A 15,065-nucleotide genomic window follows, 5' to 3' on the forward strand; every position below is an offset into this window, starting at 1 on the left:
CCACCTCTACTACATGTTCTTCACACACCACGGCAAAGCATAGTTTCAGACCTAATGATAAATGAAATCCCCCAAATTAAAAAAAATTCCATAATTTTCCTAACTAGTTGACTTTTCAATAAAAGTGTTTCTCTGTATGACCCTAGGGAGCAAACAGATTAAAATGAAAAATTATGTAAACTTGGAAATTATTATGTTATGATATTGAAATGAAATGTAATGATGTAATAATTAATACAAACAGAAGATGGCAGACTTCAAAATATTTTGAGAAAGGCTGTAATAACTTGTTGAAAGTATAGATTTGGGAAACATAAGAAATCTAGTACATGTAAAAGATTTCTTAAATTGGCAGAAAAAAGTCTGGTATTTGCAGCAGGTAAATTCACAGTTTCTGATTACCAATTAGTTTGTCCAGGTAACTTAAAAGAAGGTGTGTAGCTTACACAAATATTCAGATCTTTGTGGCAAGAATATAATCCACTGTTTTACTGGCCTGGTTAATTGGTTTATAAAACAGAATGAGTGTGATTAGCCCAAAAAACTCCTTTAGTTCATACAAACATAAAGACCAAGGTAATATTTCCCCATTAATTTATTTGGCTTTTATTTTTATATTTAATTTTAATTTAATTATTTTTTTTTTTAGAGAGAGAGTGTGTGCACAAGTGAGCAAAGGGCAGAGAAACAGAGAGAGAGAATCCCAGGAGGGGCAGAGAGAGAGGGAGGGGATGGGAGAGAGAGAGAGAGAGAGAAAAGCGAGGCTCACCTGAAATAGGGCTCGTGTTTACACGAAGCAGGGCTTGAGCTCACCTGATATGGGACTTGAACTCATGAACTGTGAGATCATGACCTGAGCCAAAGTCAGATACCTAACGACTAAGCCACCCAGATGCCCTATTTGACTTTTAATAACAGTAAGATAAACTCTTCATGAAAATTTTTTTAAGCTTATTTGAGAGAGAGCGAGCGTGCAAGTGTGTGTGAGTAGGGGAGGGGCAGAGAGGGAGAAAAAGAATCCCAAGCAGGCTCCCTGATGTCAGTGCAGAGCCCGATGTGGGAATCTATCTCATGAACCATGAGATCATGACCTGAGCCAAAATCAAGAATCAGATGCTTAACTGACTGAGCCACCCAGGCGCCCTCACGAAATTATTTAAAGCTTGGGTGTTTAAACTTTAATAATATAAAAAACTATTTAGATTTTATGGGGTACTTCTATATTTATATATGAGAATATACAAAAACTTATTTCTGGAAACTGTCACTAGTTTCCCTAGGCCCTGGACTTTTGTATTAGATTTGAATGTATCATTAAGCAAAGTTAGTATTTAGGTACTGAAACAGGAATGACAACTTATCCAGAAAACAAACTATATTCCAAGAATTATGTGGAGAAAATTGTAATGTACTGCCATATAAATTGTACCCCAAACCGATTCATAGTTTGGGGTACTCTAAGTCTCGAATAAAGGATGCGTTAAATACTTTACTATGGGGCTTAAATGCTCATTCAATTGTGTGTTAACAGCAACTGGATATATCTTTTATTTGGCCATTTATATATACTTAGGTTTGTCACATCTTTTCAAAAGGAAAAGACCTTATGATTAATAAAACAAAGTGTTTCTCTATCCATCAAAAACCATCATAGTTGCTGACTAGCTAAATGGTTACATAAAGTTTGTACCACCATCAGTATTTTAATGCAACAAGGGGCGCCTGGTTAAGCGTCCGACATCGGTTCAGGTCATGATCTTGCGGTCCGTGAGTTCAGGCCCAGAGTCAGGCTCTGTGCGGACAGCTCAGAGCCTGGAGCCTGTTTCAGATTCTGTGTCTCCCTCTCTCTCTGCCCCTCCCCCACTCATGCTCTCTCTCTGAGAAATGAATAAACCTTAAAAAAATTAAGAAAAATATTTTAATGCAACATAATTTTTGTCATGTCCCTGAAAACGCTAAAACTTTACTGTGAATACATTTACTTAACTTCTAAACTATATTAACAAATTCATGACTCACCTTCCAAGCATGGTAAGTACCAGAGGGATCAGTCTGATATAATCTTGGGATACCATCATCATCAAAACCTACAATCAAGGCAGAAATGCCAAAAGGTCTTCGCCCATTGCTTTGTGTATATTTCTGAAAAATAAAGTGTTTTTCAACTACTTTTTCTATGAGGCCATACAAAGAACAGCACTATTACTTACCAACTAAGAAATTCTAATAGTATTCTGTATTTCTTTAAGATCCTCTTTCTGACTTTTTCTGGAGTAACTTCAATCCATGATGAAATTTTAATGAAATTAATGCATACAGTATGTAAAATTAAATAATTAAGAGTGCTTATATATGGTCTTAAAACTATTTTCTCATTGCTTTATATGCTTTTTGGTAACATAACTAGACTATAATCTTGTTAATATAGCAGAGAACCGTATATGTCACACCATTTTGGTTCCCACCTAGTAAAGCTGATTTTAGTGAGCTGTGCTTTGGAAGGAAGTCCTTGGAGTTTACTCTGAGAGATATTACAGTTGTCACTACTATAATCAGTACTTTTACTTGATACTATTATCAAGGATATTCTGTTCACTCTATACTAAGTTATCTCTACAGAAAACCCAACTAAGAGATTTCTTTCAGTTCCCAAACAAGGAAACCTTTATCTCTCTGGAAGAAAAAGCATTTTTTTTCCCTCCCAGACAACAGGGCACTGGAAACCAATTGTATTTCTTTTTACTTTAGTGCCAGGAACTTCCTGAGAGTGGAATTCCCACTAATTCTGAGACTGGTGCCCCTAGAAGTCGTGCACAGGGCAGCCCTGACAGAAAGCTCAAGTCCACACCTTTTTTTCATTTTATTATTATATATTTTTATTAGCCACTTCAAATTTTGAATGCAAATAGTTGTGCTACAAATATAAATCAACTCTTAATGAGCAGGGTTTGTGTCTTTATTCTCCTGTATTTCTTAATATTCCTAGTTCACACAGAGGTATAAAGTAAATGTTTTGTAAATACACCTCAGAGGAGAGACCCTCTTATTTGCTTAAACAACCATGTTTTTTTTTTTTTGTTTTTTTCAATGTTTATTTATTTTGGGGACAGAGAGAGACAGAGCATGAACGGGGGAGGGGCAGAGAGAGAGGGAGACACAGAATCGGAAACAGGCTCCAGGCTCTGAGCCATCAGCCCAGAGCCCGACGCGGGGCTCGAACTCACGGACCGTGAGATCGTGACCTGGCTGAAGTCAGACGCTTAACCGACTGCGCCACCCAGGCGCCCCCCATGTTTTTTTTTTTTTTAATGAAAAAGTAGTACTTGCACAGGTTTAAAATAATTTAAAAGTACAAAAGGAGTACATAAAAGATCTCTTTTGTCTCACAGCCCCAGGCCCCTTCCCAGTAGCAACCCCACTATTACAGGTTTACAATGTATATTAAATGTTCTGTGTATAGCCTTTATATATCTAGAAGAAAAACTAAAGCCACAATTGGGAACCTTGTATATACAATGCTCTACATCTTGTTTTTTAGTGGGTACCTTTTTAACGACTGAGAAAATCAAGCCAAAATAAAGTAGAAAAATATAAAAATGTTGGACTTCCTTGAGACATGAATTAAAAAAAAAACAAAATAGGGTAATTTTTTATAAGTATATAGTCTAAAAGTTTAGTATCTAGAATATATAGTCTATAAAGAAATCTCTACATGGACAATGACAAAATCCATGCCAGAAAATATTCTAAATGCTTTAGATGTATTAATCATTTAATTCACAATGCAGCTCAATGAACTAGGTATTATTGTAATGTTTATTCCATAAAGAAGAAAATTACAAAAAAACAGACTAAATAGTGTGCTCACGGCATTAACTAGAAAGTAGCAAAGCCAGGATTCAAACCCCCAATGTGCTCCTGGAGGCGCATTCTTAACCACCAAGAGTGCCTGTCAAAAGGAAAGATAGTTTACACTAGAAGAAATGAAAATAGCAAATGAACATGTGGGAAAAAAATCAACCTCACTACTAATTATAAAATACAAATTAAAACAACTATTACAGTACTATGTTATACTTATTTGCGAAATAAAAGAAAAATGGAAACCCAAGGCTGATGATCCTTCAGGGATACATTTATGCATTGCTGGTTGCACAATAAAAATTGGTTCAATCTTTTTACCAAGCAATTTAGCTACATATAACAAGAGTCTTAAAACCAATTACAATCTCTAATCTAGTAATCTCATACTGAAAATTAATTTAACAATATAATTCAAAAAAGAAAACTAAAAGCTATGACAAAGATAGAGTAATGCTATTAAAGTACTAAATTGAGAAAGGGAGTGAGAAAGGGAAAGAAACTGGAAACAATCTAAATAATTTCCAGTGAGCAACTGGAAACAGTATTACACAGTTAGTGAGAATGGTAAGTATGCATAAGGACTATGCTGGCATACATAAAGGGCACATAAAATGAGAGTAAGAGAATACTTATATACATCGTGATTATATGTAATGTCAACCTGTGTATCTATGTATGGATTCAGAAGTCAAATTCAAACATGATCAGTTTTGTTTAGGTTTGCAGGTGAAAGAATCATGGGTATTTCTTTAGTAAACTTAAAAGAAAAAAAAAAGGTTTTCGTTACTGTATCACGAGAAGTACAGAAATCCTCTTAAAATATGAGATTTATTGCTCTTTTAAATTTTAATAGAATTCCCAGAATTGATAGTGACTGAGGTTTCTAACGATCAAATCAATCCAGTCCACTGGAATAAGAGTGTGAATATGAAGTAAATGTGAGAAGGAATAAGGAGTTTAGTAGATTTAATGGATTAAATGAAGTAAATGTGAGGAGGAATAAGGAGTTTAGTAGATTTAATGGATTAAATGACTGGAGTGCTTATAGTATTCCCATGACAGGAACCATAATGATGCAAAAGAAGAAAGCCTGAAGAAATCTGTCGGAATACTGGCTTACCTGCTTCAAGGTTGCTATGAAGCGAGTTATATATTCTACAGTTACTGGATCCTCAACTGTCAGCTTATGACTCTGACACTCCACACGGGCTCTGTTTATTACCACTCTAGCATCAGCAGTCAGTCCTATAAAAGTAGGCAATGCGTTATTTAAAAAATGGCTTTTTCTTATCAAAAGGTTTTTTTTAAAGCTACTATGAAATCTTTCTTGTGATGTCCATTTTTATCAATATATGTCCATTATAAACAATTTGTAATTCTTGTAAAATAGAGTATCACTTGTCTGACATTCAACACTTAAACTGATTCATTCTTAATTGCTTTCAAAAAAAAATCTTATTGATTTTGATTCAGCATGGGCCCGACATGGGGCTTCATCCCATGACCAAGAGATCATGACCTGAGCCAATATCAGGAATCAGATGCTTAACTGTCTTAGTTACCCAGGCACCCCTTATTTACTCTTTAAAGAAAATGGTTTATTTTTAATTTTTTAAAATTTATTTATTTATTTTGAGAGAGAATGAGAGAGTGAGCAGGGGAGGGGCAGAGAGAGAGGGAGAGAGAGAGAATCCCAAGCAGGCTCCACACCATCAGCATGGAGCCTGATGTGGGGCTTGAACTCACGAATCATGAGATCATGACCTGAGCCAAAACCAAGTGTCAAGCACTTAACTGACTAAGCCACCCAGGCACCCCAAGAAAATGGTTTTAAAGAATAGTAGTTAGACACTAGCATTAAGTAAACTATTTCTCAAAGATCAAAATGGTTTAATTCACAGTAGCTGAGCTGGTTATTAGGTTTTACTAACCATTTTCTAAAAATCTCTGTAGTTATAGTTTTTAAAAATGTTTATTTATTTAGAAAGAGAGAATTCAAGCAGGCTCCACGTTGTCAGCGCAGAACCGGACCTGGGGCTAGATCACATGAACCATGAGATCATGTCCTGAGCTGAAGTCAAGAGTCAGACACTTAACCAGCCAAGCCACCTAGGTGCCCCTGTAGTTGTTTTTTAAAACCTATTTTTGGAGAAGATATCAGTGGCAGACTGATCAAAGGCTGAGGGTTTATCCTGGTTCCAAAATCAATATACTTATTACCTAAATTATGAAGTAAGCTGGATTTCTCCTTATGAAAACAATATTACTTCATTATCAAAAATCTATCCATTGCCTTCAAAATGCATTCAGTATAACTGTGACATACCACTTCTCAGCTTTTTGTCTAAAATTAAGGGTTTGAAAATCAAGAATTTTAAAACAGAAAAAGAAAACACTGTCTTCCTTTTGCCATACCAAAACATCATGTAATTGATTCTCAATACTTTATAAGGAAATAAAATGTTTCTATAAAAAACTGACCTAAAACTTAAATGCAACAGTTGCAAACATTTCATTCATTTATTATTATTCATTCGTTTATTTATTATTTTTAAAAATTTAAATCCCAATTAGTTAACATATAGTGTAATAATTTTAGGAGTAGAATTTAGTGATTCATCACTTACATATAACACCCAGCGCTCATCCCAACAATGTGATATCCTCCTTAATGCCCCTCACCCCTGTAGCCCTTCCCCCCCACCCAACACTGCGCTAGCAATGCTCAGTTTGTTCTCTGTATTTAAGAGTCTCTTATAGTTTATCTGTGTTTTCATAATAGTTTTGCCTTCCTTCCCTTATGTTCATCTGTTTTGTTTCTTAAATTACATGAGTGAAATCATATATTTGTCTTTCTCTGACTTATTTCTCTTAGCATAATATAATCTAGTTCCATCCACGTTGTTGCAAATGGCAAGATTTCATTCTTCTTGATTGTCGAGTAATATTCCATCGTGTATATATATATACACCACTTCTTCTTTATCCATTCATCAGTTGATGGACATTTTGGCTCTTTCCATACTTTGGCTATGGTTAATAGTGCTGCTACAAACACTGGGGTGCACGTGCCCCTTTGAATCAGCATTTTTGTATGCTTTGGATAGACACCTAGTAGTGCAATTGCTGGGTCATAGGGTAGTTCTATTTTTAACTTTTTGAGGAACCTCCATACTATTTCCCAGAGTGGCTACATCAGTTTGCATTCCCACCAGCAGTGCAAAAGGGTGGTTCTTTCTCTGCATCCTTGCCAACATTTGTTGTTTCTGAAGTTGTTAATTTTAGTCATTCTGACAAGTGTGAGTGGTATCTCATTGTGGCTTTATTTATTTAATTTTTAAAAACGTTTGTTTATTTTTGAGAGAGAGAGAGAGAGAGAGAGAGAGCGAGCGAGCGCACATGAGCGGGGAGGGGCAGAGAGAGAGGAAGACACAGATTCCAAAGCAGGCGCCAGGCTCTGAGCTGTCAGCACAGACCCTGACACGGGGCTTGAATCCACGAACCAGGAGATCATGACCTGAGCCAAAGTCAGATGCTTAACCAACTGAGCCACCATAGCGCCCCCTCATTGTGATTTTGATTTGTATTTCCTTGATGATGAGTGATGTTGAGCATCTTTTCATGTGTCTGTTAGCAATCTGGATGTCTTCTTTGAAGTGTCTATTCATGTCTTTTGACCATTTCTTCACTGGATTAATGTTTTTTGGATGCTGAGTTTGATAAGTTTTTTGGATGTTGAGTTTGATAAGTTCTTCACAGATTTTGGATACTGATCCTTTAACTGATATGTCATTTGCAAATATCTTCTCCAATTCTGTTGGTTGCCTTTTAGTTTTGTTGATTTGTTTCCTTTGCTATGCAGGAAGTTTTTATCTTAATGAGGTTCCAATAGTTCATTTTTGCTTTTGTTTCCCTTGCTTTTGGAGACATGTCAAGTAAGAAGTTGCTGTGGCCCAGGTCAAAGAGGTTGTTGCATGTTTTCTCCTCAGGATTAAAAAAAAATTTTTTTTAATGTTTATTTTTGAGAGAGAGAGTGTGAGCAGGGAAGGAGAGCAGACACAGAGGGAGATATAGAATCCAAAGCAGGCTCCAGGCTCTGAGCTGTCAGCATAGAGCCCTACACAGGGCTCAAACCCACAAATGGTGAGATCATGACCTGAGCCAAAGTCAGATGATTAACTGAGCCACCCAGGCGCCCCTCTCCTCTAGGATTTTGATGGCTTCCTGTCTTATGTTTAGGTCTTTCATCCATTTTGAGTTTATTTTTGTGTTTGGTGTAAGAAAGTGGTCCAGGTTCATTCTTCTGCTTGTCGCTCCCCAGTTTTCCTAATACCATTTGCTGAAGAGACTGTCTTTTTTCCATTGGATATTCTTTCCTGCTTTGTCAAAGATTAGTTGGCTATACGGTTGTGGGTCCATTTCTGGGTTCTCTATTCTGTTCCATTGACGTATATGTCTGTTGTTGTGCCAGTACCATACTGTCTTGATGACTACAGTTTTGTTTGGTTTTCTTTTTCAGGATTGCTTTGGCTATTTGGGCTCTTTTCTGGTTCCATACAAATTTTTAGTATTGTGTGTTCTAGCTCTGTGAAGAATGATGGTGTTATTTTGATAAGGGTTACATTGAATATGTAGATTGCTTTGGGTAGTATAGACATTTTAACAATATTTGTTCTTCCAATCCAGGAGCATGGAATGTTTTTCCATTTTTTTTGTGTCTTCTTCAATTTATTTTATAAGTTTTCTATAGTTTTCAGTGTATACATTTTTTACCTCTTTGGTTAGGTTTATTCCTAGATATGCCTATTCCAGCTTTCTTTTGATGACCATTAGCATGATAGATGGTTTTCTACCCCCTTACTTTCAATCTGTCAGTGTCTTTGGGTCTAAAATGAGTATCTTGTAAGCAGAATATAGATGGGTCTTGTTTTCTTATCCATTCTGATACTCTATGTCTTTTGATTGGAGTGTTTAGTCCATTGACATTTACAGTGTGTACTGAAAGATATGAATTTAGTGCCATTGTGTTGCCTGTAGTGTTGGGGTTTCTGACGATGTTCTCTGGTCCTTTCTAGTCTTTGTTGCTTTTGGTCTTTTTTGTTTTTTGTCTTTTCTCCGCTCAAAGAGTCCCCATTAAAATTTCTTGCAAGGCTGGTTTAGCAGTCATGAACTTTAGTTTTTATTTGTGGGAAACTCTTTATCTCTCCTATTTTTGAATGACAGCCTGGCTGGATAAAAAATTCTTGGCTGCATATTTTTCCTATTCAGCACATTGAATATATCCTGCCACTCCTTTCTGGCCTGCCAAGTTTTTGTGGATAGGTCTGCTGCAAACCTGATCTGTCTTCCCTTATAGGTTGACTTTTTCCCCTTGCTGCTTTCTTTCCTTGTCTGTGTAGTTTGTGAATTTGACTATGAGATGCCTTAGTGATGGTCAGTTTTGGTTGAATCTAATGGGAGCTCTCTGTACTTCTTGGACTTTGAGGTCTATGTCCTTCCCAGCTTAGGAAAGTTTTCTGCTATAATTTGCTCACACATAAACCAGATTCTGCCCCTTTTTCTCTCTCTTCGTCTTCTGGGACACCTATGATTCAGTGTTATTCCTTTTTAATAAGTCACTGAGTTCTCTAAGTCTTACAATCATGATCTTTTGCCTTTGTTTCCCCCTTTTTTTCTGCTTCATTATTGTCTATAAATCTGATCGTCTAAATCACTGATTCCTTGCTTTGCTTCATCCATTCTTGCCATCGTTGCATCCATTTAAGATTGCATCTCGGTTACAGCATTTTTAATTTCATCCTGACTAGATTTTATTTCTTTTATTTCCACAGAAAGGAATTCTATGCTTTTGTCAACCCCAGCTAGTATTCTTATTATCGTGGTTCTAAATTCTACTTCAGACATCTTGCTTATATCTGTGTTAAGCCCCTGGCTGTCATTTCTTCCTGTTCTTTCTTTTGGGGTGAATTCCTTCATTTTGCCATTTTAGAGGAAAAAAAAATTAATTAAAAAAATTAAATTAAAAAATTAAAAACAAAAAAAAATCAAATAAAGGAAGCTAGATCATAGGTGTGCTTTGGTCTGCTTACTGAAAAAGCTTGATAGAGAAAAAAGGAAAAGAAATGAAAAAAAGAAAAAATTAAAAATTAAAAAACTTATAATAAAATAGAACGAAATAAAGAAAATGAAGTAGAGTAAAAAATTTAAAAAGCAATGTAAAAAAAATATTTATCTTTCTGTATCCAAGAATGAGGAAAAAAGAAGAAAAAAGAAAATATTTAAGCAAAAACAGAAGCAAAGAAAACGAACAAGACAATTGAACCAGCAAACAGAATGAAACCCAAATGAAGTTACATCCCGTTTCCCCTACGACTGAAACTATGAAGCCTTCTATAGTCTGTATACTAAGCAGGTGACATGACCTGTACGGATCTTCTAGGGGATGTGCTTGGAGGGTGCAGTTGGGCAGGGCTTAGTGTAAAGGCTCCATGCTCCACTAGGTGGTGCTGCATAGCTTACTGGGTGGATCAGTGTTGTGTGGCCATGGTGCATGCATGCCTGTGTGTGGGAGAGGCAGAGATGGCTTCACCCAACTCCCTAGTCTCTGGCACAGAAACTTCAGGCTCTCACCGACTCAGGATCAAACACCCCTCCTTTGTTTCAGGCCTCCATCCATTCCCTGCTTCTATTTTATCCATGTCCAAGTTGTCTGCCTGTCAGGTGGCACCTCCCTCAGAGTTTTCACTCAGATGGGGTTGTGTTTCAAAACACCACAGTTCAGAGACTCCTGCAGCTTGGACCTGCACTGACTCTCTGCGGGAGGGTATCACTGAGCAGTGGCCATGTGCCAGTTTGCCCCAGAAAACTTCTGTACAATCACATGGGAGCACAGGTTCAGAGTTTATGGCAAACCACATCACGCAGCTGGTGCCAGGCTTTACCTCATCCTGGCATCTTTGTTCCAGTGTCAGCAAAAATGGCTGCTCTCTGGGGTCTGCTGGGACCCTTGCCTGTGGGGAGGCCGTATGGCCCCTACCAAATGCACTCTGAGCAGGAGAACTGCTTCTCCTCATGCGGCACATGGACCCTTCAGGCCACACTGCCTGTTTCTGGGGATTTGCCTTGCTTCCTCACCAGAGCACTGCCAGGCACTGACCTCCAAAACTTAAGATTCTGTGCTCCACTGTTTATAGAATTCTGGGGGTATTGAAACCCTCTCCTTTCCTCCTGTCAATGGTTTTGGGGAACAAATTTCTGGTTCAGTCCCCTGCAAGTGTTTTCACGCTCTCTCCTCTCCAGCTACTTTCGGGAGAGTGCTTTTCTTGCATGATCCCAATGTGCTGTACTCTTCTCCTTTCTTTCTCTGTCTTCTCTCCGCAAAAACAGCTCCCCAGCCTCTGCAGCTTTTCTCTCCCCCAGTTCACCTCTCTGCACTGAGTAGCCACTGAGTTCTGTGGCTAAAGTTATGCAGATTGTTGTGTTAATCCTCAGAACAATCTCCTAGGTGTTCAAATTGGTTTGGTACTAATCTAGCTGTGTTTCAGAGATGAGACAAGTTCAGGGTCTTCATTCTTCTCTGCCATCTTAAACGCCTTCCCTGCAAACATTTCTATTAAAGACTTTTGGCATTTGACCTTCACATGGCCGGTTTCTTTCCCACTCTCTTAATACCATACTGCCCAGAAAATGCATTCACAAAATCTCTGAAACTGTCATTTCTCACATAACCATCAGTCTTTTGCAGTCACAAACTCATGTTCCACTTCCCCGCCATTTCAAATTGTGTTTCTACAAACCTAGATGAATTATCAGTCCCTGAAGATAGATAATAGTAGTCAACAATGAAGAACCTGTCACAATATGCCACTAAGAATCACCCTAACCCTCATGGGTAGGGTGCAAATTTTAATCAGATAGTTAAGGAAAAAACCAATTTTCTTCTCTTGTAAATGTTATATGAGAGAGGTGGCTGGTTGGCTTAGTCGGTAGAGCATGTGACTCTGGATCTTGGGGTGGTGAGATCAAGCCCCACATTGGGAATAGAGCTTATTTTTAAAAATGTTAAAAACCTATAAAGGAACTTCTCTATTGGGTTTTCACATACATGTCATAGAACGTTCTCCATTAAAAAAAAAAAAAGATGAGGGGCACCTAGCTGGCTCAATCAGTAGAGCATGCAACTCTTGATTTTGGGGTCATGAGTTCAAGCCCCATGTTGGGGGTAGAGTTCACTTAAAAAGTTAAAACATGTTTTATAAAATTTGTTATATAAGAGAAAGAAATGGGAGGAGATTGACTTGCCTATTCTATGGATTAAAAGCTTTGTTCAATCACAAAATGTGATGAGAGAGGAGATTTCTATGTTATTTCCCCTTTACAATGTAAATATGATCCAAAACCATAGAAACATAGAAGTATATTTAGGAAGCAGTGACATAACTGACACAAGAAAAAAAATTAGTAATAAATTTGCCAAACCATATGAGTAATACAGTTATTTAACATAGGAAACAGAAGTTACACTAATCAATACTAAATGGCTAAGAAAAAGAGAACACATTTTACTTAAAGATACAACTGAAAATTGCAATTTCACATTCTATGGGTTACCTTTTAGTTTGCTGATTGTTTCTTTCACTGTGCAGAAGCTTTTTATTTTGATAAAGTCCCAATAGTTTATTTTTGTTTTTGTCTCCCTTGCCTCAGGAGACTTATCTAAAAAGAAGTTGCTAAGGCTGATGTCAAAGAAATTACTATGCTCTCTTCTAGGAGAGTTATGATTTCATGTCTCACAGTTAGGTCTTTAATCCCTTTTGAATTTACCTTCGTGTAGGGTATAAGAAAGTGGTCCAGTTTCAGTCTTTTGCATGTTGCTATCTAGTTTTTCCAACACCACTTGTTGAGGAGACTGTCTTTTTCATTGGATATTCCTTCCTGCTTTGTAAAAGATTGAACATATATTTGTGGGTTCATTTCTGGGTTTTCTATTCTGTTCCATTGACCTATGTGTCTATGTTTGTGCCAGTACCATACTATTTTGATCACTACAGCTTTGTAATATAACTTGAAGTCTGGAATTGTGATGCCTCTGGCTTTGCTTTTCTTTTTCAAGGCTGCTTTGGCTATTCGGGGTCTTTTGTGGTTCCATACAAATTTTAAAATTGTTTGTCCTAGATTCTGTGAAAAATGTTGTTGGTATTTTGATAGGGATAGCATTAAATGTGTAGATTGTAGAATTGACATTGTAACAATATTTGTTCTCCTTATGGAATGGGAGAAGATATGCCATATCTGATAAAGGGTTAGTATCTAAAATATGTAAAGAACTTCTAAAACAACACCCTAAAACCAAACGATTCAATTTAAAAATGGGCAGAAGACATAAACAGACATCTTTTCAAAAAAAACATACAGATAACCAACAGACACATGAAAGGATGCGCAACATCACTCATCATTAGGGAAATACTATAATGAGGTATCACCTCACACCTGTCAGAATGGCTAAAATCAACACCAGAAGAAACAACAGGTGTTGGCCAGGATGTGGAGAAAAAGGAACTCTCTTGCACTGTTAGCTGAAATGCAAACTAGTGCAACCACTCTAGAAAACAGTACGGCAGTTCCTCAAAAAGTTAAAAATACCACCACTCTGCAATCCAGCAATCACACTACTAGGTATTTACCCAAAGAATACAAAAATACTAATTCAAAGGGATACATGCACCTCGATGTTTATAGCAGCATTATCTAGAATAGCCAAATTATGGAAACAGCCCAAGTGTCACTGATTGAAGAATGTATAAAGAAGATGTTGGGGTGGGGGGCGGGGAGTGCCTCGGTGGCTCAGTCGACTCATCCAACGTCGGCTCAGGTCATGATCTCATGGTTCATGAGTTTGAGCCCCTTGTCAGGCTCTGTGCTGACAGCTCAGAGCCTGGAGCCTGCTTTGGATTCTGTGTCTCACTCTCTCTCTCCCCCTCCCCCACTCACACTTTCTATTTCTCAAAAAGAAACAGTAAAAAAAGTTTTTAAAAAGATGTGGTGTATATACATACACACACACACACACACACACACACACACACACACACACACCAGAATACAACTCAGCCATAAAAAGAACACAATCTTGCCATTTGCAACACCGTGTATAGAGCTAGAGATAGCTGCTAAGTGAAATAAGTCAGTCAGAGAAAGACAAATACCATATGATTTCACTTATATGTGGAATTTAAGAAACGAAACAAATGAGCAAAGGGAGAAAAAAAGAGGAAACCAAGGAACAGACTCTTAATTATAGGGATCAAACTGATGGTTACAAGAGGAGAGGTGGAGGGGTATAAGTTAAATAGGTGATAGGAATTAAGGAGTGCACTTGTGATGATCACTGGGTGATCAGGAAGTGTTGACTCACTGTACTGTGCACCTGAAACTAATATTACACTGTATGTTAACGGACCAGAATTTTTTATTTTTATCTTTTATTTCAGAGAGAAAGAGTATGTGAGTGGAGGAGAGGGGCAGAGGGAGAGACTCTTAAGCCGGCCCCATGCTCAGTGAGGAGCCCAATGGTGGGCTCGATCTCACGACTCTGAGATCATGGCCTGAACCGAAATCAAGAGTTGGACACTCAACCGACTGAGCTACCCAGGTGCCCCTACTAATTGGAATTTAAATAAACACTTAAAAAAAAAAAGAAAATTACAATTTTACTGTCTCTATAAATAAGCAATCTATAGAAGAAATAAGTCCTCTGTCTAGTGCTTTTAAATTCACACCACAACTTTATCTTGAAGATACTATCACACTGTAAAATTTCTACTTTTAAATGAAATTCTACATGGTACATGAATTATTTTTTCAAAGTCTTTGATTTTTTTCCTAAAAGCTATTTTCTAAACATTAAAAGTACAATGTAATAACAACACTGACAAAAGAATGTGATTTTGTTTCAAGATGGAACTATTTTTTTCTGATATGTACTCAACACAACATATTCCAACAGCAGGAATAAAAGCTACCATACAAATTATACATATTATTCAGTAACCCACTATTACTAATATATATTGTGGATACTTCTCATGTCAATATGGACAGATCCTGTGGCCTCCCTTTTTAACTGCTACTAAATAATAAGAATGATAACATGGTAGTAGTAGTAACTGTAGTGTAATAGTAATAATATATGCCAGACT

General features: G+C 37.2%; 1 protein-coding gene across 3 annotated transcripts in view; it reads right to left on the reverse strand.

Annotated features, from left to right (window-relative positions):
- The window catches only part of PSMA8 (proteasome 20S subunit alpha 8), a 49,987-nt gene that overhangs the window by 11,010 nt on the left and 23,912 nt on the right, over positions 1-15,065 (reverse strand). For all 3 annotated transcript variants that reach the window (XM_047087071.1, XM_047087069.1, XM_047087070.1), the window contains 2 exons: positions 4,985-5,109; positions 2,020-2,142 (listed from right to left, as the gene is read on the reverse strand). In XM_047087071.1, coding sequence (XP_046943027.1) covers positions 2,020-2,142; positions 4,985-5,109 — 248 coding nt within the window. The remainder of the gene's footprint in view (positions 1-2,019; positions 2,143-4,984; positions 5,110-15,065) is intronic.

The sequence above is a fragment of the Lynx rufus genome, unplaced genomic scaffold (assembly GCF_022079265.1).
Source record: "Lynx rufus isolate CCGP_SWC_20201006 ecotype Redwood Valley unplaced genomic scaffold, mLynRuf1.p SCAF_22, whole genome shotgun sequence".
Classification (NCBI taxonomy): Eukaryota; Metazoa; Chordata; class Mammalia; order Carnivora; family Felidae; genus Lynx; species Lynx rufus.